Source organism: Tyto alba, unplaced genomic scaffold, assembly GCF_018691265.1.
Source record: "Tyto alba isolate M040663 unplaced genomic scaffold, T.alba_DEE_v4.0 Super-Scaffold_38, whole genome shotgun sequence".
In the NCBI taxonomy this organism is placed as follows: Eukaryota; Metazoa; Chordata; class Aves; order Strigiformes; family Tytonidae; genus Tyto; species Tyto alba.
The window spans coordinates 19,049,746-19,076,710 of record NW_024881313.1 but is presented as its reverse complement, the minus strand read 5'-3'; the positions used below and the strand labels follow the sequence as shown (position 1 = coordinate 19,076,710).

At 39.2% G+C, this 26,965-nt stretch overlaps 1 protein-coding gene across 1 annotated transcript in view; it reads left to right on the top strand.

The window, feature by feature from the left end:
* Positions 1 to 26,965, top strand: part of RSU1 (Ras suppressor protein 1) — a 113,115-nt gene that overhangs the window by 20,486 nt on the left and 65,664 nt on the right. The window contains exons 4-8 of the mRNA XM_042802044.1: positions 4,904 to 5,024; positions 8,729 to 8,847; positions 10,383 to 10,465; positions 10,736 to 10,850; positions 26,811 to 26,943. Of these exons, the coding sequence (XP_042657978.1) occupies positions 4,904 to 5,024; positions 8,729 to 8,847; positions 10,383 to 10,465; positions 10,736 to 10,850; positions 26,811 to 26,943 (571 nt within the window). The remainder of the gene's footprint in view (positions 1 to 4,903; positions 5,025 to 8,728; positions 8,848 to 10,382; positions 10,466 to 10,735; positions 10,851 to 26,810; positions 26,944 to 26,965) is intronic.

Here is a 26,965-nt window from a genome sequence, read left to right as displayed (position 1 = left end):
CTCATGGAGACTTACATTTTTACTAAATCATTTAATGTGTCCAACTGTGTAGTTTATTGACTATTGTTATGTTTTTCATCTGAGCTTCCTTGTCTAAAATGTTTTATATTTTAGTTTTAAATTGTAAAGGAAATTTTAATATGGGTCTCTTATTAAGAGTGTATTCAGAATGTTGGTCCCTATGGAATACAAAAAAAAACCTGACTAGATTTCATTGTTTAGATGAAAAGCAAATAGAGCCTGAGTGTTTACTTTTAAAGTTGTGAGGATTCCTGTTGTTTTCTAGTGCTTTAAGAGAAATAATCCTGGAGATCATTTGCAGAAATACAGACTTTCTGAAACTTGTGCATTTTCAGATGTAACGAAGGGCCCTGCCACCACAAGAGAAATCGTATTGAAAATTAGGTGAATGACTAAAGAGTGGCAAAGTAGAACAGGATGGGAAAAAATGCACCTTCTTTAATGCTCTTGCATTTTCTATGTTCTTCCTTTGTCAGAAATTGGGTATACAAAAGGAGCTGGATCTAGATGTCAGTTCTTAGGTAGTGGTATGAGAGCCACTTGGCTCCCTGCTTTATGAGAAAGGGTTACATCTGAGTCACTTAACTCCAAGCTGCTTTAACTGATTTAAATATTCTCACCATGTTGCTCTTCATTAAAGCTGTCTCGGATCAAAGGTCCATCTAACCTAGTACCTGTTCTACTGAGGGTAACATCAGACCTCTAGTAAAGATAGATGTCTAGTGTTGCCTTCTGGTTCTTGATGTAGAGAGAGAACTAAGGTCCAGATCCAGGATACTTACATGTGGAATTACACAGGCATTGAATTCTAGCATTTAATCTTCCTTATGCATGTTTTGGTAATCGTATCAGATCTTTTGAACAGCTGCTGCTTATGTAGGAATAAAATGTAATAACTTGTATTGAATGAAAGGCTGCTCTGATGAGAATATATTTCAGTGCTTAAAGAATAGCTACTAACTTCAGGGCAAAAAAGAGCATATTTGTATTTAAATGCTTTGAAGTATAAGAAGCTGCCAATTCTTATTTCCAGGAGCACAAACAAGGTCCTTTATTCCTTGGTGTGCAGCCTGTAGACCCTCTCTTTCACTGTCAGCCAAGCTCTTGAAATAAAGGTGAAGTCTATCACTGTCATAGTGAATCACTATATGCAATTTCCAGTATTGAACAAGGGGAAGGAAGCTGTTCCTGGTCTTGTGAAGTGAGACTTAATATGAATGGGACTTCATGATGTGACTGAAGCTTCACAGAAGAATGCAAAGGCATTGGGCTGCCAAATTCTACTAGCATTTGCTGAGGGGGAGTTTAGTTGTTAATGACACTGGGCAGCAGATGGTCGTAGAAGAGTTGTTAAGACACTGTGGATCGTACTGTAAATATGTGGGTGAATGGAACCAGGATGCTGACAGTTCATTCTCACAGCTCATCATGAGAAGGTGACTCGAGTGGAATTCGGTATTGCCAGAACATGAATTTCTTGGTATTTGGCAGTCTGATATATATCTGCGAAGAATTCTGCAACATAACAGCGGGATGGTAGTCAAGATGCATTTAGTTATGTAAAGTTTAGAACAGAGAACATGGGATGCCTAGTCAACCTTGCCTGACCACTGCTGATCTTTAGATTGTGCAGTTTAGCTACAAGATGAGTATAGGAGTTAATTTCAGTCTTCTGTTTTTCTTTGAATCCAAGAGAGCTTTTATTCATATTACAAATGAATCTGAACTGTTGAACCAGAAAATAAGCTGTTACAGGAAGAAGTCCTCTCTTGTACCCCAAGTCTGGTCTTGACCTACTCTTCTGTTTTTCTTTCTCATGAAATACTTCCAGCCCTTCCATCCAAACCAAAAACCACAATTGTGGATTGGGGCCTTTTATTTTGATCTAACAGGGTGAGGCACAAAGTATTTCATCCAAATCTTTTGATAAATTTTTAGCCTTTTTTTTTTTTCATCTCAGCCTGCTTACCCCTGCAGCTTTTAGTATGGTTTAAGGAAAATAATGATATAAAGTATCCTAAGTGTGATTCACAACATGAAATACAGTATATGGGAATTATACAGATATATCAGAAACTTAGCAGACAGTGTGCAAGGACACAGCTCCTATTGTTCACTGGGGACACTTACTCACACAAAGTAAATGTGCTCTGACAAAAGAAAACCAAATTAAAAACCTCTGATAAACTAGCCAATGGAGGTTGAGATTTTGCCCTGTGTCTGCAAGTGGGATGAGCAGGGAGAACTTGAGACGCTTCAGCTGTGTAGTAACCCACAGAAACTAGGGTTCTCTTTGCTGTCATCTTCAGTGCAAGTGTAATCTTCATGAACAAATGCCTGGAAGCCATTTTCTTCCTGTCTTGATGTCTAGGTGTCATCTTTTTCCGGGTAATTTCATGGATTTTTTTTGTTTTGTTTTTTTGTTTTTAAGATGACTGTCCACCTTCTTCCTTGAAATTATGTTTACTCTCTTCACAGTCTCCTAGCTTAAGTTAGAAGTGAGATACAAACTTAACAATTCATTTATTCCTAAGGGTGGGAACAGGCTGGTTTGGACAGGTATTTGAAAGGACACATCCACTAAATCAGTGTGACTAGCTCAAGGTAGCTCAGTATCTGGGTCCGGCTTTGTGCTTTGGTGTCACTTACTGTTTGGCTCTGTAAGGCAGCTTGGAGGATGCTTACCTCACCTTGTGGTCTGTACACAAATGCAGAACAGCTTTGCTCCTACTCCATGATGCAAGAGGTCATTAGGTAACTAAATTCACTGTGAATAGGACTGACTAAACATAAGGTGTCTGTTAACCAACACAGATTCAACACGGTATTGTTGGCTTTGCTCACATGAGGGTAGCACTAACAAATTGTCTCTGTAACCTGACAGCTTCTGTAGTCTGGCCTCACAGTAAAATCAAAAAAGTTTCATGGGCTTGTTCGTGTGTAAGATGTACTTTAGTTGGCTTTGAGAAATTTCAGTGTCTTGAATAACAGCTTCTTAATTTCTTTATCATCTTGTGATGGTGTTTAACCTGAATAATTGAAACACTGAATTGACACATAGGCAGCCAAGCCGACTGTGTGTTTGGGAAGTCTGGCCTCCTGAACGTCGCTCTTGTTTTGGTGTTCTCACAACAGAGCTCTGCATTATATTTAACATAATGTGTGATGTCAAATTGCACTGTTTTTTTCAGGGAGAGTGTAATCCCTTACAGTGCCAAAAAGGCCAAAACCTTCATACCAATTTTTTATTTATTACATCTACAGTGTAACTTCAGAAGAATTGTATTTGGTCTCTCTATTGTTTAGGCTTTGACTAAGCTAAAACCTGTATTTGCTAGTACTTCTGATTCTGAGTCTTGCACAAATGTATATGTTTAAGAAGAGCAGAAACATGGTTTGCCAGTCCATTGCATCTCATCAAAGTCAAATTATAAAGTCTAATTTCTGAAAGGAAAACATTTTAATACTGGTAATTACAGTTCTGGTGAAATATTGAGGCTGGAAACAGCTGAATTATGTCAATTAAAATCCTCAGTTAACTTCTGTTAGGGAATAATTTAAAACAACAGTAGTAGTACATTACCCTTTACTTTCTGAAGACACATAATTCTTGCTGTCATTGAGTGACAGATACGCATGGATCAGTTGGAAAATACTGCAAAGGGAGGTCTTTTAAATGTTCAAATTTGCCTTAGTGACTTTATAAAAAAGGTCTGCTAAGAATCTCCTGCAATGAATATGACCCTCAACAGTAATATTTATGTAGTGTAATTAGAGTGTTTGTTAGGGATCCTGTTATTGTTCACAATGTAATTAGACTTATAATCTAGTAAATGTGACATACTATAATGTTCTGCTTTGTAAACATTATTGACTCCATTTTAAGACTGAGATTGCCTCATGCCAACAAATAAAAGAAAATCATGGGCTCATAAAAACTTCTAATTATTTAGATGTGCACTCTATGGGTTCCTGATGTAGTTAAAGTTGAGACTGTACCGAGGTGAATATTGAACACAGGTGCAAGCTTCAGTGCAGGTGATTTGCCAACCTCCTTTTATGTAAACTTCAGCAGTCTGCTTAAATCTCACTAAGCTTAAGGGGGGAAAGATGCAAATCTGAATAGCTTTTTAACCTCATCTGTACTGGCATATTCATATTGTGCTTCTACCTTATTTTTCATGTGTCTGGATAATAATCAGATACTGATTTGTTGGTAATATAATGTAGCCATGGAAGTGTATTGATCAGTAGTTATTCTCTCATGGGAGGTAAGTGAAAATGAACTTGGGTGAACGGTTTATCTTTTACGGTTGAACTTTATTTTTGTAAGTTTTGCTATATCTTAAATGGACAAAAACTTGGATACTAGATTATTTAGGCAGTAAGCAGAATAGCCCATTGCTGAAAAGGAATTTTTATTTCATGTTTGCTGTTAAAGACCCTTAATAAAACTGTTGTTGGTATAACTACCTATTAATTTTTTTTTTTCAACTCAAATAATTAAAGTATTGAAGTCTCTTAGGCTTTGCTACTTTGAGACCTGTGTATGCTACACAAACTCAGAGGATATCCTGCTTCTCTCTGTTAGTCTATGAGCATTTGTTGTCTTTGTCTCTCTCTGTAGTGGTCTTTGTTAGTCAAGACATCCTACAGTACTGGTAGTAATTTTCTGAAGAGTCTGAAGTGACAGCTCTCAGTGTTGAGGACAGAGTCCAAATAGGAGCCTTTTTTGACATAAACTTTGCTTTTATTGCAATAGCTATGAGATGCTGTTTCTACTGTCAGCTGCTGTACAGAGCAAAAGACATGCTAGTAGAGCATCTGTAGTATAGGTAGCTTACTCTAGTTGTAGTCGCTCACTGTGAAAACTTTCCTACAGCTGTACCAGCAAACATCGCAGACCTGAGAAACATAGAAGTGCTCAACTTTTTCAACAACCAGATTGAGGAGCTGCCTACACAGATTAGCAGCCTTCAGAAGCTCAAACACCTGAATCTTGGGTGCGTATCTTAATGCAAAAATTTGCTGTAACAGAGATACTGTCAAATGTTGCAACTGAACCTGGAACTTCTTATTTTTTGTTACTAAAGTTTATTTTTGAAAGTGTTTGTGCAGTTGTGGCTTTGGAGTGTTTACCTAGTGTCCTGGATAATCAGATACTTAAAAGTGATCAAGCACTTAGTCTGGGTATACTGATAACCATTTAAGGGCAACAGCAATTCACATTCATCTAATCCTGAAGCCAAACCTAGCAATTATTGAATTTTACTCCCCTAGCAACAGTCCTTTGATTCTGTGGTTGCAGTGTAAGAGCCAGCCTCTAGTTTCTGTTCTGCTTTGTAAAAAAACAAACAAACAAAAACAAAATAAAACAAAAAACAACCCCCCACAAAACAAAAAAAAACCCCAACCAAAAAAAAAAAAAAAAAAAACAAAAACAACCAACCAACCAAAGTCCCAACAAACCCAAAGCAAAAACAACTCCACCCCAAAACTAAATGCTAATTTTTCCATATTAGTTCAGGACCTTAATTCCAAGGTCTCAAATTCGGGATTAAAGAAATTTAAATTTCTATTAAACCTGTGAAAGAAGCAGCAAATCTTTAAAATGTGGTGTGCATTTAATTCAGAGAGCTGGTATTGATTGAATTTGAGCTACAGGCATTGCTGTTAAGTGTTCACGTAGTATACAAGTTGATGATGCTTTATAATAACTATGGTTGCAGAAGGCTTTCTTGAATTATTAAGAAAATAAAGGTGAAGCACAGAACCTTCTTAAAACTAACTGGCCATATTAAAGTGTAACTACTTACGAAAGCACTGGGAGGAGAAAGCTTTAGATTTATAGGTTTCTCATAGAAAGACTTTCTATTTTATAAATTAAAACTTCTGAATATCTTAAACTGAGAATTTTTTTACTATTTTTAGTGCCAGATGATTTGGACTAGGCTCTGTGTATCCTGCTTTAGATACTTTTGTAAAGTGCTGATAAATGAATTGCATCTTGTACTTTTGGAATGCCATTAAATACTTTCATGATGATCTGTCTTCTCTGGTCTTTTTTTTTTGGATATTTTAGATCTTTAGCATGCCTTAGTATCCGTTTGAAAGTGGAATTGCTTTTCAGAGCAAATATTAATTCATGATCAGAAATGTGTGTATCTTGGGGATTAAATCCGTATTTTTGGAATGGCATAGAGAACTATTGCAGTGTATGGAGGGAGGAAGAAGTTGGGCTCCTTCCATGGATTAGAGCAGTGACAGGTGTTCATGTGGTTCAAATACTGGTCTTCATTAATGGAAAAAATTGTAGTGCAAAAGTCCACTGGAGGTTAAGACCAGCAGACATATAGGCACCTCAGTTGCCACCATGTGTCATGTGGCCCAAAATCTCTTCAAGTGCTCTTCCTTTTTAATCTCTTTACCTGTCTTCCAGGCACAGGATTTATAGCCCAGCCTTAGCTCTGCAAAATGGGCTCTGCTTCAGAGGTCTTGGAGTCAGCGAAAAGGGAACTGTTCTGCCCTAGTAGTTTGCCAAGGGACAGCCCAGAAACCCTCTTGTCGTCTGCAGTGCATGTGTACACACAGGGCATCAAAACAGTCCTCTTGGGGAGAGGGGAAGCTTGAATAAGAGCATTTTGGTGCAGAAGGATCATGTGGAGAGGCAGAAAGAGAGAAGATGTACTGCTGCACTGAAATCTTAAAAAAATAAAATTGCAAGGCAGGTGTGACACTGTTTCTGTTGCACAAGCTCAATGTTTGAACTTCTGCAGGGCCAAACAGTGCTAGGCAGGGACTTTCAGCTGGTTCTTTTTCTATGCCAAAGAATAAGTAACCAGTCTGCCTGTTGTCAATAGGGAGAACACTCTCCCTGTTCCCTGCTTACAGGAGGGAAGGCTGCCAGGGCCACTTACTCTTTTTACTAGCAAAAAAGGAGCTGCTTTCTTTAGTACTATTTGATACAAAGAACAGTTTTTAAAGCCGTGACGAGAATGCAGTAGCAATAATGGAGAATGCCTTTCTGTATTTTAATTGCTACTCCTACAACAGTAATACTAGGTGCATGTCCTTGGTAGGGCTTCTTATGGGGAATGAGGAGAGATTATTTCACCTAGAGTTTAGCTGAAGACCTGATCCCTACAGATTCTTCTTCTGGTGGGTGTGGTTTATGCAAAAGTGGGAGAGGAAAGGTGATTAGTACCTGAGAGTCTGTGAAAGAAATGCTTTATGTGCTTCTGCCTTTGTTCACATGGTTCTGTAGTCATCATGCTTAGCTTGGAGGTGCAGCTGCTCTTGTGTTTAATTCAGTGTCCAAACAACTTTCAGAAGATCAGCTTACTAACTGTCCTACAGATGTATTTTATACTATTTATCACATAGTACAGCAGGGGTTTGACAAATGTTATATGGGGGAGGGAAGGCCCCAGAGATTAGACTCAAAAGTCTTAATTATTTTTGGGTGCCCCAACTTTGCCAATACTTTGACTTGAGTTGTCATAGTTTTTAGTGTTACATCACTCTTCATGCATTTACATTACATCTCCTTTTGACTTCAGTTGTGGTGGCTATTGCTATTTATCACTTTTGCATCAGGAGGACAGTCAAATTCAGAATATCTAGAGATAACGTGAAAGGTCCAATTATCACATAAGAATAAAATCCAGTTCTTCAAAATAGCTACGTTTATGTGCTCTTCCTGAAGATGTGCATCTTCTCTGTTCTACTTTCAAGCCCAGGTGACAACTGAAGCAAGATCCATACATGCAAGCTGTATGTTTGGTGTACATGCAATAGGGACAGCATGAATAATAAGCTGGTAGCTCTTTTCTGTTCATATCATAAACGGCCAGAGCTGTAGCTCACACAAACAGTAAGGTTCTAAGAATATGGTCTCCAGCTCCTTGCCTCTCTTGTTGTAGCAGCTCTATACATTATCTGGGTCACCTTGTTCAAGCCCTCTGAGGTCACAGAAAAGTTGCTGTCTTCTGTAGCTTGTCTGCTCCAAGTTATCACAGAAACCTTTTGTCTGTTAGCTTTCCCCATGTTCTGACTGGTGCCAGTGGAAACTGCTATCCTAACCCTCTAAGACTGACTGAACGAGCTGTGTTTAGACTAAGCCTCATCAATCAGAGGACTGACATTTTATTTACTTCCTGTTCCATGTGCATCAATAGTCATCTAGTGACACAAATTTGCTGCTCTTAAGGGGTTTGAGCAGCAATTATCAATTAACATAAATACTGTGCAGTTGAGGTATTCTTCTTTGTATCTGGTACGGTGGTGAAGAGCTGTGTGGTACAGCAGAATGGCAGATGGTCAAGATGATGTGCAAAAGGGTAATTTGTAGTTTAGCTAGAAGGTAGGTCACGTACCAAGGACCAGCTTTCTCCATGGGACACTTGGCTGAGCATAACACTGGTACCTTTCTCCCTTGTGCCTTACATTTCAGGTGTAGCTGTTGATGGACATAACAGATGGAATCCCTTGAGTGCCTAAGTTTTGGGCACATTTGTGGGAGTGAGAGATAAAAGGTCTGTGTGGCAAAAGGCTTGCTCAGCATCTTGTAGCATCAACTCCCTTTCAAAATAAAGGGGAATCTTAGTGTAGATTACATTTTTTTTTAGAACTGAAACTGTCTGTGTTATTCCTACTAGATGAAGTAAATGCTGATGTCACGTTCTGTTTTTTTCCTCTTTACCTACAGCATGAACAGGTTAAACACCTTGCCAAGGGGATTTGGCTCTTTACCAGCCCTAGAGGTTCTTGACTTGACTTACAACAACTTAAATGAAAATTCTCTACCAGGAAACTTCTTCTATCTGAGTAAGAAACTTTTCTAAAAACTCTACAATCTTCACAATATGGTGTTTTGCTTTGTGCAGTTGAAATTTATTTGATGGAGACCAACCTCCAACAGAATTTCTCTGATATTTATGTTTCTCTTTGAATATCTCTTGAATATTTCTACATAGTTCAGCAATATTTATCACTGTTATACCATCACCTGACACCAGTGGACACAAGAAAACTGGATTAGTAATGATGTATTAGTTTTCTTCTGAGTAACATTTCGTTGGGTCTCATGCTCAGTTAAACTTAAAACTTAATGGAAGCTTGCAAGCCTCAGGGGAAAGTAAAGTGTTTTGCAAGACAACTGTCATGTGTTGATTCTAAAAATAATTGTGTTCCTGATAGTTTATTATCGAAATAGTTTTAACAGCATGTGGATGTTGAAGTGTCCGGTATGTTAAAAAGATATACAAAGTTTGGCACAGAAGAATGGTAGTGCTAAGCTAACCTTTGAACATATTAAAAATACACACTCAGCGAGTTAAAATAAAGTTATTGTAATGCATATGTGCAAAAGGGCTGCATTATGGTTGCCTAAGCAACTTGAATTCTGGCACTTTCTGGATTTCAGTGATTCTGCTACCTTACTGGTCTTCTCAGTGCATTATGCTGAAGTGGGTTCAGGATCAGTGCATTTCACAGCAAAAAGCGACAGGCGAGGAGAGAGGAAGGAGTACCGCGCTTCTGAGAGATTTTGTGATTGTAACCTGGCAGAGAGAAAGTTTTAAGTCAGCATTATTAAAAATAGTCACATTTAATAAAATGAAAAGAGGAAGAGTAGTAAACTGCGTAAGACAAATGGGATCTTCTCTCTGGTGGGAAGGAGAGGTTTTGCTGACCCGACTACCTACCTTACCGCTGCACCCAACAGTTCTTTGTGAGTCTCCATTTTAATTTTTTTTTTCCAAACGGTCATGTATGCTCATTCAATAGTAGCAAGCCACATGGTTGTACTGGGTCATTTATTTTTCTTTGAATTTTGTAGAGACTAAGCATGGAAATTACAAATTATACAATTTGAGTCTTCTGTGTTGCTCTCTTAAGTTCTGTTTCCTAGTGTTAGGCTGTACTTTCTGTACAGCTTAACATAGATGTGTATTTGTTCAAAAACCTCAGATGATTTTTTTTTTTAATGTTTGTTTAGGATGCAAATTGATGTAATAAATAAGTATCGGGGGTAATAAAGAGTAATGACTGTATTATGACAATTATCATTGTATGTAGCTGAGTATTGAGACTATGTGCCAGAACCTGCCAGAGTCTACTATTGTAGAAATTGTTAATTGTACAAGTCCTTTTGAATATAGATGTTTTCCTGAACTCACCAGCAATACAATAAGCCAGTAAATCTGAGTTTGACCTGCTTCTTATTATTGTGAGCCCTGGGTATGTCAAAGGCTTTTCACCAAGTCAGGATTATTAATCAAACCTGACTCCCTTTTATTGATTAGACCTCAAATGGTTGGGTTATATGCCACCCTGTTTATATATTGCTATTTAATTTGCAGCCACCCTGCGTGCACTCTATCTAAGTGACAACGATTTTGAAATCCTGCCGCCAGATATTGGGAAGCTCACAAAGTTGCAGATAGTAAGTAATTTATCTAAATTCTTGGAAAATCAATTCACTTTTGCAACGTTTGTAGGAATAGAATCTAGTCAATTTGAGGAGTAGTTGTATATGTTTGCAGGAATAGACCACTACACCTGGAACTGTTTCTTGTTTACCAGCAGACATTTGTAAATAAATTAGAAGAACTGAGCATTTAGGAGAAAGGTGGGGGCAGAGGGAGTAGAGTTCTGGTTTAGGCTGCTTTATGGTAACAGAAAATTGTTCTGACTATTTTAAATTCACTCTTAGCTGAGCCTTAGAGACAATGACCTGATATCACTGCCTAAAGAAATTGGTGAGCTCACTCAGCTTAAGGAACTTCATATCCAGGGAAATCGTCTTACTGTGCTGCCCCCAGAACTAGGTAAGATTATGGATGATCATTTATTTGAATAATAATGATAATGACGCAGTGTGTTTCCTCTGAAATGAAACCAGTTGTTACGCTATGGGAAATCATTGCACTGAAGTCGTCACTGCTGCTAATATTTACTTTCCCCTGAGAAATACTCACTTTCACTCCTACTGGATATGCAGGAGTGGCCAGAAGATCATGCGTGTTTGGTTTTATTAGTTTTTTACATGTTATGTTTTCCTTGTGTATTAGTACACCTGACTGACAATTTGTAAATAGCATCTTGCTTTATATACCATAGAAATATTGGGTCTGCAAAGTTATTCTTGTCTCTGGCTGAGTTTTGAGACACTATTTGGATCAGCCAATATTATATTAAGCAAAAATGACAGCAGTGTAAGTGGCTTATTTTGTGACTGTTCCTATAAAAATGGAAGTTTGATCAACTAATGTAAAATAGAGATGAATTAGAGAAATGCTTTGTTTTTCTGGTTCAGTAACCTTCCTTAGTGAGTTGACAGCTCTTTCACTTAAAGCATTAGATCTGCTTGTACTTTGAATTTGTGGTATTGGCCATTTAAATAGAAAGTGGCTTCTTTCAACCTATAAGGTAGAATTTTTCTCTGAAACTTAACTATTGATTTTGCTGAATGTGTATTGCAGTATTCCATTCTATGCGAGGGCCATTAACTTCAATAGAAGTTGTGCCTCTGCCCCAAGACAGCATTTGGTTTCAGATCTTTTTAAAGATTGTCATAAAATATTTTTGTTGGGAATAATGTAGCTGCATCAATTGTTGAAACACCTGTTACACAGGGTTTATTCCTTGTTTTTTGTTATTGTGGACTGTTACATGGGGAAGCTTCTTTTTCTACTAGTACCTTCCAAATAATAGTTTCCAAAACTCAGAAAGACAGTGACTGAAGTTAGCATGATAAAGCAAAATTATTTGTTGTCATAAGAACTTGTTTTGACCCATTACAGAATGTGGCAGCTGTGTGCATAAATGTGACAATCTGCGGTGTAAGCTTTTTTTTATACAGCAAAGGAAAATATCTGCTTTTTTTTTCTATGAGGTGGGGGAAGATGCTTGTTTTGACTGTTACTCATTTACTCACCATGATTTTTTTGCCTTTATCAATCTGGCGGACTGCATGATGCTGAGTGGTTTGGGTTTTTTTGTTTGGTTGTTTTTTTTCCCTTACCACTGGTAGATGAAAGTTGCTCTCATCTTAATTTCAGATGTTTATTCCTTGTCACAGGTATACTTTCTTTAGCTTTTTGTCAATGTCATATTTATTTATAAAGTCTTTCAATAGGAATAACATTTCAGAAGCATGTAGTATCTGTAAATGTACTTTAATGTAGCTTCATAAATTATAGCCTTTTTTTTTTCTAGAAAGTGGAAGTTAAATGCTGCACTGAGTCTAACTACCTTCTGTGGCTAATTAAATGTTCTAAACATGTTGCTGTCTTACAAGCATAACAGCAAATACAATTTAAATGGTTTTACCATCATTGGCCAAACTAAATGGAAATGCTTGAAACAAAATTCTTGAAGTTTATTTTGTATTGACCTGCAAAATTTAGGATGGCCTAGGGAAGCATTTCTCCTTTTAGTTAACATTTGTTTGCATTATAGAACAATATCACTGTCTGGTAGAAAAAGGACTTGTAATTTTGCCCCACCTGACCAAGATGAGATGCATTGACACAGCTTAAGTCCTTGTCATCTCTGTTGTTTATTACTCAAGTGCTATTCTATAAATTATACTTTTCATATATTAATTTACCAATGTTTCATTTTGTGGTCTTACCCAAGATCCTAGTTCATGATCAGATGGCATAATTTCTATTGCAGTCTGTGCTATGTGTAATGCTAGAACCTTGTCAAATATTTAAAATAGCCTGGATTTTAGGGTATATTTACAGAGAACATTACACTGAAGTCCAGATTTGCAAGTTGTACAAGATACAAGCATATTTACTGTGCAAAGTAAGGTTCTTGCTTGTTTATTAAACATCTAGGCAGATGTTTAGGGAAAGGATTTTAGTAAATAGAACACCAGGCTGGGCTTGGTGGAGGGGCTTGTTTGAGATCAGGTAGGAGCAGGCCACAGGCAAGCATGAATCTGTTGAATGGTTAGAAAAAGTCATTTTATGCCTGCAGCCCTGTTTTCCCTTCTGCAAACTAGGACAATTTAGAGAAACGTGCCTTTGCAGACAGTTTTAAAGTATGCCAATGAAAGGTGGTGTGTGAGTGTTACACCCTAGTGAATGGACTGCTAATTCCATAGTTGCCACCTGAGGGAAAAACAATTTTATCTGCTGAGTTTCCCACCTAAATTTTTAAAATTGTATTATAATGTAAGGAGAAGTATTCAAATGCTTTGTGTTGTGCACGTTGGATAAATAGTTTTTCAACGAGAAGGTACTGTTTGCATTAATTGGAGGTACTGCTGTTCCGCTTAAAGTAAACAATCTTTCTTCTCTCATTATTGCTTTCATAATTAAAGATGCTGAAGACTTTTGACTGGCTTAGTTCAGGCACTGGTGGACAGCAATGAGTCATTAGATGCTCATTTACCAGAGATGGGCACAATATAAACACCAGAATAAAACAGCGTATTTGAATGAGGAGAAGTGGAGGCATACACTAAACTGTTTTCTAAAGGTAATGGAAATAAGTGCAGAAGAAGGCATGGAGAGTAGAATATGAGAAAAGGCCACAGACAGGAATTGGGTTCACAGTTTTGGAATGGAGATACCAATAAATAAAACCCAGCAGGCTGCTCTTAATTTCACCTCATATGATTGAGTATGGCATGTACCAGTAAGAGGGCTGGGAGTGATCAATATCATCCTCTGCTGTGTGTTTGGCAGAGAATACCTATCACTAATTTAAGAAAAATACTTTTGCCCAGGAAGAAAAGAGGGGGCTAGAAGAATGCACTGGTGCTCTGGGTGATGGTGCTTGTCTGTAAATACAGTACATGTGAGTGATGAAGACAGGAAATGGCCGGAAGTAGGTGGGTGGAATTTGCAGCTTGTTTTTATCATTTTGTTTCTCAAAAACTCGTTCATGAGGAATGGTGGTGGGCAGTCATATATAAACTTTAAAGAAGCACTGGCATTTTTTTCCCTAGCATTTAAAAGGTTATGTGCTGCATTGCGAGACAAATAAATCATGATTCACTTCAACAGAGTTGCAGTCAGTTATATAAATTGCCAAGGAAGCACTAAATCTGTCACTTTGTGTATTCTGACCATTTAACAATTGGAACAGTGTTTGGAAAGAAAGCCAAGTAGAAACAAGAACCACGTAAAGTGGCAGATGCAATTAGTAAGATCAATGATGGTGTTTTAAGTTCATTATCTGGTCATCTGGGTGGACCCATATATGACACACAAAAGATTTTCTTAGTGGAGTCAGGAGTGTGAGAGTGATATATAGTGCAGAATATTCACAAAGCTGTAGCTAATGTAACTAGCTTATCTGTAGGTTTTCATTTTTGATGTGAAAACAAAATGATTTTTAAAACCAAGATTCTAATGTTGACTGTGTTTGTTACCCTACTGCCAACACACGTGTGCGCACACGTACACAGAGTTCACTTATGTTTGTGCATTTGGAGAGAACAGTGATTTCTAAGGATGCATTTGTAACTACCATCCTCTTTTTCCAAAACTCAGTGTTGGCATTAATGGCTTTTAAGTATACTATTCAATACTGTTCAAGTTTATCAAATAATTTCCTCAGATAAAGAGATACACTATCAAAACTGAAGTTAGATATATACTTGAAAAGTAGAAAATTCAAGCTTTTTAAAAAAAAAAAGGCAAAACAAACCAAACCAAAATCAAATAAACAAAAAAACCCCAAACAAACAAAAAAACCCAAACAAACACTTGATGGGGTAACTGTCCATGTTCCATTTTAAGGAGGGTAAAACATTTTGTAAATTAAATCTCTGTCAGAATGGTTAAGTAATTCTTTCATCATTTTTTAGTTTTGAACAGCTAAGTTATCTTCTGCAGATAGAGGATTGACTTTAAATAGAAGGTTGAAGGAATCCTGCCAAAAGTCTCAATATTTCCATTACAGGAAGACATTTTAAAATTTAGGCTTTTGAAATGACACTAGAATTTGTGAGTGAATATTACATTACACAAAGTAGTTGCTGCAGTTGTTTGTTCAAGTTAATATTAATCGAAATAGCGGTTTACTTAAGTAATTATAACAGGCATGTGCAAACATAGGAATCACTTATTTCACAAAAGATATTTCTTTTCTAAATATACTTGACGTAAATGCCAAACTTTCCTTATTTCAGTATAAACTGCCACTGCAGTATACCTCTGACACAACACAGTGCTGCTCAAACCTGCAAATACAGGTCTGTGGTGCTCATTGAAAGCCTGAACATCCTGACACTCTTTGGACACCTGCTCTGAGCACTGGAACAACTAATTGATACCTTGCAATTTTAAAAAAATTACCTGTTACTTCTTTTGAAACTAAGGCAAAAAAACATAATCCAGGAGCTTTACTATACTTCCCAGTGGACAAGCAAAATAACTTGTTTTCTAGGACTACTGATGTAGCAGTTAAGGAATAATAGAAAAATGTACATAAAAAGATAGATCACGAACAGATTATTTATGTAAGAAGAGCATCTCTGAGAATTTGTGAATATTCTAATTGTGTTTCTCATTTTAGACTTATTTTAAGTTAAAAAATTAAAAAACCAACACTGCCAAAACCCACCACTTATGTAGTTAGAAACCAGGCTGGTTCCTCAGAGTGCTTGATGGGAATTAAGGTGTATGGGAAGAGGTGACAACTCTGTAGTTTCATTATACACAGAAAGATGTTTTCTGTAGCCCATCATTTAGAGTTACACCACAGGCATTCATTTCCTTACACTGCTGTAATTCTTGCCAACATTCCCAAGATTCAGATTTGATCTTATATTCGTTTTAAAATATGCAAGTCCTACTGTCGGTTCTCAGATGACTACAGTGTGTGTGTAAGCTTTCCTAATGTTGACTGTACTCTGATTATAAGTACCATCCGCATAATAATGATGTTTCTGTCAGCAAATATTTCATCTGTTCTGTTGGAGCTATAGTAGGTAAGAGTACTGTAATTAGAGCCAGTCTGAGCAAATGTAATATTTGTTGTTAAATTTGGTTCATTTTACGTGTTTCATAGTTCTTAAAAGTGGTTTCGCTCTTCTGAGTACTTGGCAACCTGTATTTGAATAGAAGCTTCAAAGGTGCAGGGCAAAAGCAATACATACAGTGAATCCTTTTTGAACTCATATTTTTAAATTAACTAGATTTTGGTCTGATAGGGACCCTTCAAAGAGAGAATGCTCTGTTGAATTCCCGTGTAATTGAGAATCCCAGAGGAGTTTCTGAGGTTGGAAAAAATGTGTGATATATTTCAGAATAAATTGGGATGCTGATCCTCTAAGCCTGTAATACTTCCTGTGCCATTAAAACATCTTTGATGTTAAACTACTTTGACATCATGTTAATTCCCTTTGTTCAAAAAACCGTCAGCTGCGTAGTGTGTTTCTTGGGTTTCTTCACTAAGAATACTTAGCAGTGACCGTAGGTCTGCCCCTCAAGATCCTGGTCAGTGGGCATTTGTTACACAGAGCAGTGAAGGAAATGGTATTTCCAGTGCAACGTGTCACCTTTCAAAGAAAGAAATCAGTGAAACTTGGCAATACTTGTACGTCTTCTAGTAAATGGTCTCTCTCTTACATTAGGAATGTGGGAGAAATTAATTTGTTGTAAGTAATTTGAAATAATTTTAGAAATAATATACAACATTTTGAAGTTGCTTCTTGGACTTTTGTCAAAATGCTGTTTCTTTTGCCATTCCCCTTAGCTACCCACACAACAGCATCAGCTGGGCTGGTTGCCTTGGTACCTGAAGGCTGTGTGTGATAGAGTTTGGCTGTTGAAGGAGTGTGATTTGTCATGTGGAAGTACAAGCCATTAGGAGAGTGTTGTTTTGCTAGGAGTGCCTTGTGTGCTGCACTAAGTTCCTGTTTTGTGGCCTTCATCTGTGAATGTTAATATTATTTACTCTTTCTACTAGTGGTCCTACTAAGGTCAGGTTCGTTGCGTGGAGTGATGGTAGAATTTGCCAGGGCTCTCCCCTTTTTCCCAGAGTTAACCACTCCTCCAGTCACCTGAATATAGAAATGTGAGTTTGCCTAGACAGGTTAGGTCTATATTCTGCCTGTACTTAATACCTGAAATGTGGTTTAAGGGAGAAGTTCAGCATTTCATCCATTCTCTTGTCTTTTCCAGGCTTCGTCTTCAGTCCTGACACATTCTGGAGTGGAAGTCTCCTCAAGCCAGACTCCCCATTACACTTGGGTATAAAGATTCTGGCTGACCTTTTCTGTGATGCTGGAATTTCATATAAATGTCTCAGGACTAAATTCACTTTGTTTAAAGCTCTCTTCTATGAAAGGTTTAGGCGGCACAGTGCTGGAGAGTAAAATCCTCTTCCTGTAGAATTGTAATAGCAGTAGCTGAGGCAATACTAAGTTGCACTCTATCACTTCACCTTTGCATCAAGGGTAAAGAATTCAAGATTTGGTTGGTTTGTTTTTACTTTATTTCAGCTGTGGTCCTTTTGCTGAGTTGAAGAAAATGGGGTAGCTATTCTGGGATCACAGCCTGTCAAAGGGAAGAGTGAGAAGAGACTTAGCTGCTGATCCTTACTACCTCCATGGGAAGAAAGCACAGGTCATCTTTCTCCCTTGTAGCTGGGCAGAAGCAGCAGCAGTGTTTGAGAACTAAGGCAGCTCAGTTCAGCTCTGAAGTAAACAGTGCATTTTAACAACGATAAACCGTTTGAACAAGACATCACTGGCAGAGTCTCCTTCTCCTGATGTTTTTCAGACCAGATGTTTTTCTGCTTGAAATGTTTTTGTTAAATTCTTAAATTGCCGAAATGACACAGATATCTACTGTTAGATGTATTCAAGTGAACATTCAAGGTGGGGTCTAATCTCTGAACTCATTATTGGAAATTCTCATTTACATCAAAGAAGTTGTTAAAATAATGTGTGATGTTACAACATCTGGACTTTAGTTTTCTGTCCCCAGAAATAATTGTAAAACTGAGGATGGGCTTAGGCTTCAGTGTTTGGCTTTCAGATTGTGCATTCTGCCTTCTCTTAGCCTGGGGCTTCTTGTCTTACACTCTCAGGTGAGGCTACAGACATTCCTGTCTGTGTGGTCAGGAAAACAGTCAGAGGAAGACTTCTAGCCTGCTTCTGTCTGATGGATGCTCTGGAGTCTGTTTGATTTATTTGTATGTACTGAATCTGATTACTTCTTGAATGAGACTTGAACCTTTTCCCCTGTTACATAAAACCACCACAAATGCTGTTTCAGGGTTCTGTGGAGTGCTGGTGACTCCAGGTGATACTGTTAGACCTTCTCCAGTACAGGAAAGTAGGTGTTGCTGGGTTCGATCTTTTGGAGGCGCTTCAGTCTAGGTTTAGATGTACTAGTTGTTTTCTTTTAGTGCATAGAAACTCATCAATAAGCAAATGCATATTTTCAACATATGCTATGGAGCTGTAGATTTGTTTATCATACTGAATATTTCTATGAATATTTCTGCTGGTTCCAAAAAGATTGAGTCACACTTCACTTACGTACAAGAAGTCTTTGCTCTCTGTCGTCTTACTGCTCCTTTATAACTACAGTTTAAATCTACTCTCTTCTGTTAACTAATCCTTGAGAAATGGTAGAAGTCTTCAAAGCAGAGGTGATAATACTTTCTTATAGGAATGATACGAGTTACTGATGCACAGCTTTACATATGCTTATGATTGGTGTAAAAATAATTTGCTTTTGGTAACACTTTGTGGCATAGAAATCAGTATATATTTTAATTTTTTTTACATAGATTTTAAGATATCATTCACAATTAATTGCTTTGGTATCATTTTTATGACATAAGTTATGATACTTCTTCCACCCCTATGCTTAAACCAATCTCTGTCTCTCTGGGGAGACAAAGCACATGCCACAAAAGTAATAAAAATTATAAGCCCTGTAGTGTAAAGCAAATCTATAACAAGTCAGGACAGACATATTTTTACATATGATCTAAGTTTAAATTTAGTGTAGTGGATTGATATCTTAGCATTTAATAAAACAGGATTCAAGGGTATTTATATCTAAATAAAGAAATAAAACTAATTTCATTCCTCCTGTCCTTATGTACAACAGTGAGAGAGTAAGACCTTTGTGTTGTACGGGGAAAGAACATTTAAATTGCAATCTTTAGAGGAATCACTAAAAGGGATGTGTTACAGCCTGAGGACTCTTCTTGAGGTCAGTGCTGTAGAGTATAGGCTGGAAGGTGAGTCAGGGTATCAGTGGTTCACAGATGTGAAACTCAACAGTATGCAGGCTAAAAATTATTTCCATTGATTTTAATGGAGCTCCACTAGGGATGAATTTAAACCATTACAAAGAAGCGTTGATCTGGCATTTTAGAGCTAGGATCATGTTTCGTATGCTGAATGCCAATGTTCAGTTCTCAAATGTCAGAGTTGTTTAATTACTTTATTTCACCTTTTAATTTTTGAAAGTATTTAAGGTGTTGCCAAGGGGCGATCAAGTGGAAAGGACAAGTCAGGTTTGTGTTCATTATGTTTTCTTTTGTTTGTATTGAAGTAATGCCTATGTACACTAGTCATATCTTACTATACCTTAAGTATATGTACATTGGGCAAATGTTACACACTCCATATATCATACATCACAAGAGGATGAGGGACTTAGAGTTGCATGTAAGAGGTGCTTGCGGGCTAGATCTAATGGATGGGAGGAGCCTGGGAAGTCTGGAGACACCCTTGTTCAAAGTGATAGGTGGCATTATCATAGAATAATCACAGAAGGGTTTGGGTTGGAAGGGACCTTAAAGATCATCTAGTTCCAACCCCCCTGCCATGGACAGGGACATGTTCCACTAGATCAGGTTGCTCAGAGCACTGACCAACCTGGCCTTTAACACTCCCAGGGAGGGGACAGCCACAGCTTCTCTGGGAGACTTGTTCCAGTGTCTCACCACCCTCACAGGAAAGAATTTCTTCCTTCTATCTAAACTGAATCTACCTTCTTTCGGTTTAAAGCTATTACCCCTCGTCCTATCAATACATTCCCTGTTAAAGAGTCCCTCCCTATCCTTCCTGTAGACCCCCCCTTTAACTTCTAGAAGGCCACAATAAGGTCTCCCTGGGGCTTCTCCAGGCTGAACAACCCCAACTCTCTCAGCCTGTCCTCGTAAGGGAGGTGCTCCAGCCCCCTGATCATCCTCATGGCCTCCTCTGGACCCACTCCAACAGGTCTATATCTTCCTTATGTTGGAGGCCCCAGAGTTGGACGCAGCATTCCAGGTGGGGTCTCACAAGAGCGGAGTAAAGGGGGAAAATCCCCTCCCTCAGCCTTCTGGCCACACTTGTCTTGATGCAGCCCAGGATACAGTTGGCTTTCTAGGCTGCGAGTACACATGGCTGGCTCATAGTCAGTTTTCCATCCACTAATACCCTCAAGTTCTTCTCAACAGTGCTGCTTTCAATCCACTCTTTGCCCAGCCTGTGTTTATGATTGGGATTGCCCCGACCCATGCACAGGATCTTGCACTTGGCCTTGTTGAACTTCATGGGGTTTGAAAGGACCCACCTCTCGAGCCTGTCAAGGTCCCTCTGGATGGCATCCCTTCCCTCCAGCGTGTTGACCGCACCACACAGCTTGATGTTGTCAGTGAACTTGCTGAGGATGCACTCAATCCATGTCACTAAAAAAGATGTTAAACAGCTCCAGTCCCAACACCGACCCCTGAGGAACGTCACTTGTTACTGCTTTCCACTTGGACATTGAGCCACAGACTGCATCTCTTTGAGTGCAACCATCCAGCCAATTCCTTATCCATGGAAGGGTCCATCCATTAAATCTATGTCCCTCCAATTTAGAGACAAGGATGTTGTGTGGGACGGTATCAGACGCTGTGCACAAGTCCAGGTAGATGGTAACAGTTGCTCTTCACTTATCCTCCAGGACTGTAACCTCATTGTAGAAGGCCACCACATTTGTCAGGCACGATTTGCCCTTGGTGAAGTCACGTTGGCTGTCACCAATCATCTCCTTATTTTCCATGCACCCTAGCCTAGTTTCCAGGAGGATCCACTCCATGATCTTGCCAGGCACAGAGTTGAGACTGACTGGCCTGTAGTTTCTTTTTTTCTCTTTTGAAAAATGGGCAATTTTGTTTCCCCCTTTCCAGTCAATGGGAACTTTACTGGACTGCCACTATTTCTCAGATACGATGGATAGTGGCTTAGCTGCTATCATAAAATACCAGGTTGGAAGGGACCTCAAGGATCATCTGATCTGACCTTTCTTGACAAAAGCATGGCTAGGCAAGATGGCATGGTACCCTGTCCAGCTGGATCTTAATTGTCCAATGTTGGGGAATTCACCACCTCCCTGGGGAGATTATTCCAATGACTTATTGTTCTCATTGTAAATAATTTATCTTTTCTGTCCAATCAGAATCTCCCCAGGAGTAACTCGCACCCATAACCCCTTGTCTTTTCCATGTGACTCCTTGTAAAAAGGGAGTCTCCATCTTCTTAGTAGCCACTCTTTAAGTACTGGAACATGATGGTAAGGTCTCCCATTAGCCTTGTTTTCTCAAGGCTGAACAAACGTAATTCTCTTATCCTTTCCTTATATAGCAGGCTTCTCAGTCCTTTGATCATCTCTGTGGCCCTGCTCTGGACCCTCTCCAGCCTGCCCATGGGGGTTTTTTTTGTGTGTATAGGGGGGATCAAAACTGAACACATTATTTCATTTGTGGCCTGACAAGCACTGAGTGGGGTAATGACTCCTTCATCTTTGCTGGTGGTGCCCTTGTTGATGTAATCTAGCATCCTGTTGGCTTGCTTTGCCTCTGCAGCACACTGCTTGCTCATATTGAGCTTGTCGTCCACCAGGACCCCCAGGTCTCTTTCCACAGAGCTGCTCCCTAGCTAGGTAAGATCCCAGTCTGTGCTGCACTCCTTGCACCTGGGAAAACATAATCCAGACCTTACTCCTGTCCTTGAACTTTCATAAGGTTACTGTTAGGTTGCTCTTTCAGACTTTCCATGTCTTCCTGCAGGGTGGCTCTCCATTCCGAAGTATCCACTTCCCCACTCAGTTTGGTGGTATCAGAAAACTTCATCAGGGTACACTTGTTCCCATCATCCACGTCACTTAAGACATTAAACAGTGTTGGACCCTGTCAACTGGGTATGACACTTAGCCTTGTCTCTGACACTTTCTGCAAACATGACTACAGGAGGCAGCATTTTATTTGCTTTTATGAGCTCTCTTCTGACCTTTGCAGGCAGTTGAGCAAAATATGAATGTTCACACAAACCATTTTTTATTTCAACAGCACTGAGAGAAAATAACAAGAAACGTTAGCTATCATGTTTTAGACCAAATGCAAGATAGATTTATTGAGGGGGGTGCAGGGAAACTGTAGCTGCCTTTTCCCTTAAATGTTACTCAGGATGGGGTGTGCCCACTGTCATACGAGATGTCCCTTCTGCCTACCCATGCCTGTTGGAGCTCTGAATTTAAGCTGTGGTAAATGGTATTTTTAGACAATGGATGACATATGTTGGAACACATTAATATTAAAAATATGAATACTTTGATTTTGCCCTTGAATTTTCAAAGGGTTTTGGTGTAGATCTGTTTATTGTAGCTTCCAGGTGGCAGTTCACAAGAGATCTGTGCAGACCTGTAAACATTCTGCTGCCCAACTTGCTAGTTGGGCATAGGAACAATTTGTTTTTAAGGTAGGTTAAACACAGAAGATCAGTCACACTGATCCAAGCAAACTTGATGGTTCAGGATCATCTTTAGACACAATGAGTGCTGAGACAGAAAAAAAAAATGCCAAGATCAGGTATTTTTGAGACCACACAGCTGGCTCCTTCTAGAAGCTTTTGGTCATTCTGTGCAGGTCGTCCACAGCAGACAGCTGTTAGACTGCTTTCCTTATTTCCGGACTCTGTTATCTTTTCAGTGTCTGCTCATTGGTAGCAGCATATGTCCACTTTGCATTTTTCCTACTTGGAAATTTATGTCTGTTCAAGATAGAAAGCTTAAAAAAAGTATCCTTCAGGCTTAGAAATTAGAAGGTTCCTTAAGCACATTAGTCCTGGGTTCTGGGATATATAGTTTAGATTATTTATAAGAGTAATTTTAAAAGCGCTCAAAAATAATTCGAAAAACATTTAAGTGATCTAGGAAAGGGGTTGTGCTGACTAGTCTTACAGGTAACCTCCTCTCTTACCAGAGGCATATGACTGTAATGCATTTCAGTGGAGTTGGTCTCTTCAGTATGGCAAAATAGCAAGAATATTAAGTCCATTATGAAGAAATACAATTTTAATCTACTAGTTATGCCAAATTTTAGGGGTGATAAACAAATATTTTTCTAATAGACTGTTGTACATGGGAAGAACAAACCAGCAATGGCCAATGCAATCTCCAACCCTAATATATTTTGTGATTGAATCTTCAGTACTGGATTTTCACTAGAGGCAATTTTGTATTTTGCTTACTAAAAATATCTGAGGGATTTGATGTGATCCGTGTAGCAGAACAGTATATAAATTTCCTAAAGGCCTGGGGATAATGTTCTGCTGATGCTGCTGTTAGACAATATGCATAAAGGCGCATCTGCCATGGCTCTTTCCCCGGCCTGTGGCTCTAATGCTGCAGGGATGGAATAACAGCATTTCTTAGTGCAGTGCTGCTGTAAAAAAACCTCCTAGGCAAGGAGATGGTTGGTGGGGGGGACAGGGACACATCTGTAAGGTGTCCAGTTGCACAGCACTCCGGCAGTGAGCCTGGTGCCAGATCCATTGCTTCGGGTGGGTTTGATCATCTCTTCCACATGGCTGGGTTTGTCTTGGTGCACTGGGGCAGAAGGGTCCATGCAGGGCTCCCATGTGTTCGGGTACCCCAGCATGTGCAGTTCCTGAGACTCCGGCCTTGTGCTTGGGACTCCTGGATGTCCTGCAGCCAGAGCAGGATTAGGTAGGCCATCGATTCACACGTGGCTTAGTTGTAAGCACAGAATGGACACCAGAATTTGGCCTCAAGCAATAAAAGCTTATGCAGCAGTGACATGTCTTCATCCTGTCTCAGTTTTATATGGCTTCTTTGTTCTCAAGTGGTTTGCTTTGTGGCAGGAGTGTTAGGCTTTGTTTCTTCTCTAGTGCTGATAAGGTGAATCAGGCTCTCTGTGACTTCTTACCCTCCTTAATTTTCTGCCTGTTTGTGTCCTTCATTTCCAGATGAAAATTTCAGTATCAAACAGGGAGGAGTTTAAGGTGACAGGTGCTACCTCCTTCCTGCTTTCTGTGAGACAGCCCTCCTTTACTTCCCTGCAGAGGAGCACCCACTCTCTGCCTGGTGCTTGCCATGAGGGCAGACAGGTTGTTCCTTTTCACACTACAACACTTCATTAAATTCTTCTATTAAAAACCTGGTCTGTGAAGTGGCAGCTGGCCTCTCGCTCCAGCGGTAGGTGGCCAGTGGGATGGGCTGCTGGGCCAGCTGCTGCCCAGAGGGCTCACAAGGGGGCATCATGGGCAAGGAGGAGGTAGATTTCAGTGCAGGCTATGGACTTTTGGGTGCCCTGGTTTTCTCTGTAATGAGGTGAATTTTATCCTTAGGGCCTCTGTCTGCCCCTTCCTTCTGAAGGTAAAAAGTAATAACTGTATCTGTTCCCACTGTGTTTTGGTGAAAAACAGAAGATGGAGGAAAATGAAGTGATTACTTTGGCATGGAGACCTACAGTTCATTTTGCTTGAGTCCTGTTTTTACTGTAAGGGTTCTTTGGCTTCAGTAGAATATATTTATTACAATTAATTATGTTTAAATAGGCCATGTGGTACTTGGAATGGAAGGGGGCACACTATGCTGTGAGGATGGAAAACTATGGCAGCATTTCCTGGGCAGTAAATTTCTGACACATCTCAGGATGAGAGGATCCAGCTGACACCCTGGCTATTGAGAGTTTGGGAATGTGACTTACTCCTATAAGCAACACTGAATTTGACCCATGATGGGGCCAAGCTTGCCTCCCCAGATTTAACTATTTTTATTAGTCATACACAGATTGATCATTTTACCTTGACGCAGTACTTGGAGACCTGTAATTACAAGTGAGTGCTTAGAGCGTTGGTAGTTTTGGAGAGTAATGCATGTGGGTTTTTTGCAGGCAATAAAATGGAAAATCCAATTTGCAATTGCAAAGCAAGCCCCTGAGTGATACATGATCTTCGTAGCCGCACTGGTCAGAGGGTTACGGCTAATCACAGCGCTGGCTTGCTTCCCCGGTGGCCTGTGCCTGAAAACTGAATAGTGAGCAGCACGAGCCTGTGCCTTGAGCCAACCAGCATAGATTTAGACTCACCAGTTTCTAGCTTATTAGGTCCTCTTTGTCACAGTACTTAATCCTGCTTCCTGATCCTTGTTAGAACAGGGCTGCCGAGTCCCTTAATAAAGGAGATGGGTGCGAGGCTCCTAACGAGGCGCACTGAAGCGTGAGGCAGCGAGGGCAATTGCTGCCTGACTGACAGAGGGGTGAAATGCTCCCTGCCTGTTGTTATTTCAAAAGAACAGGCCTCAGACAGCTGACAAATGAGCTTGCTAAGGTAATGGTAACTTGTTGATAGGCTGATATGAGATGCGTGACATCTTTTCACACAGTATAATGGTCTGTCTTTAATTGTGTTAACCCTTTCTACGGACAGCAACGTGTCAAGGATTAGCTGTAGTGTAGAGTGTGCACTGAAATGCCCAGTAAGCACACTGCTTGCAGCAGCTCCTATAGTATGCATGTGTGTTCATGCTACAAGTCCCTTTAATTTTAAAAAAACAGCACATCAGGTTGTTTTCAGAATTTTCTGACAGCTTAGCTCAGTCAGTCTTCAAAACTTTGTAATTTTTTTGGGCTGTTTCCCATAGTTAAAGATTTAATTTTTTTTTTGTTTCTTTATTACTTTAGATTTTGTGGGGGATGGTAGGCCTCTCTTCATTGTAAAATTCACAAAAATAAATCTAAAATGATAGCACAGATTTCTTAATTTAAAGAACACAAAATATTTCAATGACTAGACTGTTATGGAATTCAGCCTGTTTTATCCATAGTCATGAGGATTTTCAGCAGAGCATGTACCGTTTTGGTTTTGGGTGGGAAACATTTATAAAACAAACACACAAAAAACTCAAGCAAACCCCTAAAAGGTCTCTTAAGTCTTCCTGTCAACAGAATAGGTAAAACTTGCATTTTCCAAGAATGACGTTCTTTTTTTTTTTTTTTCTCAGTATAGAGAACTACAACCACGGATCAGTGATAGGATCTTGGTACAAACAAGATGCTGGGCACTGGGAAGGCAAAAAGCATGTAGAGCATCATTTGTTGACGTTATGCTTGGAGCAGTGTTTGAGAAATGCTTTGCAATGCTAAGCTTCAGCAGAGCAAACTCCTACCACAGTGTCATTCTCCCTTCATTTCTGCAAGCTATGATGGAGAGAGCCCAACACCTTTGCATTATTAAGCCCTGCTTAAAATTAATTTCATGAATAAATATTTTAAGCAGTGGGCTGAGTTCCATCCTGCTGTGCAATATTGTAGTAGCACTGAAATATATAGGGTGGAACTGCATCCATCATGGTGGGAACCACTATGTCCTCCTGTTCTTCTTAGCTAAGACTGAAATATTTGGGTTTATTATGGTTGTACTTTCTGAAATTAATGAAAAGTTTCATATTCACAGCAAGATATTTCTTTTAAAATTTTGATATTTCAAGGTTTTTTCATATGCTGTTTTGTTTAATCTCTTTCAGGTAATTTGGATTTGACTGGTCAAAAGCAAGTCTTCAAAGCAGAGAACAATCCTTGGGTTACCCCTATTGCTGACCAGTTCCAGCTGGGAGTATCTCATGTTTTTGAGTACATTCGTTCAGAAACATATAAATAGTAAGTATCACTTATATAGTGT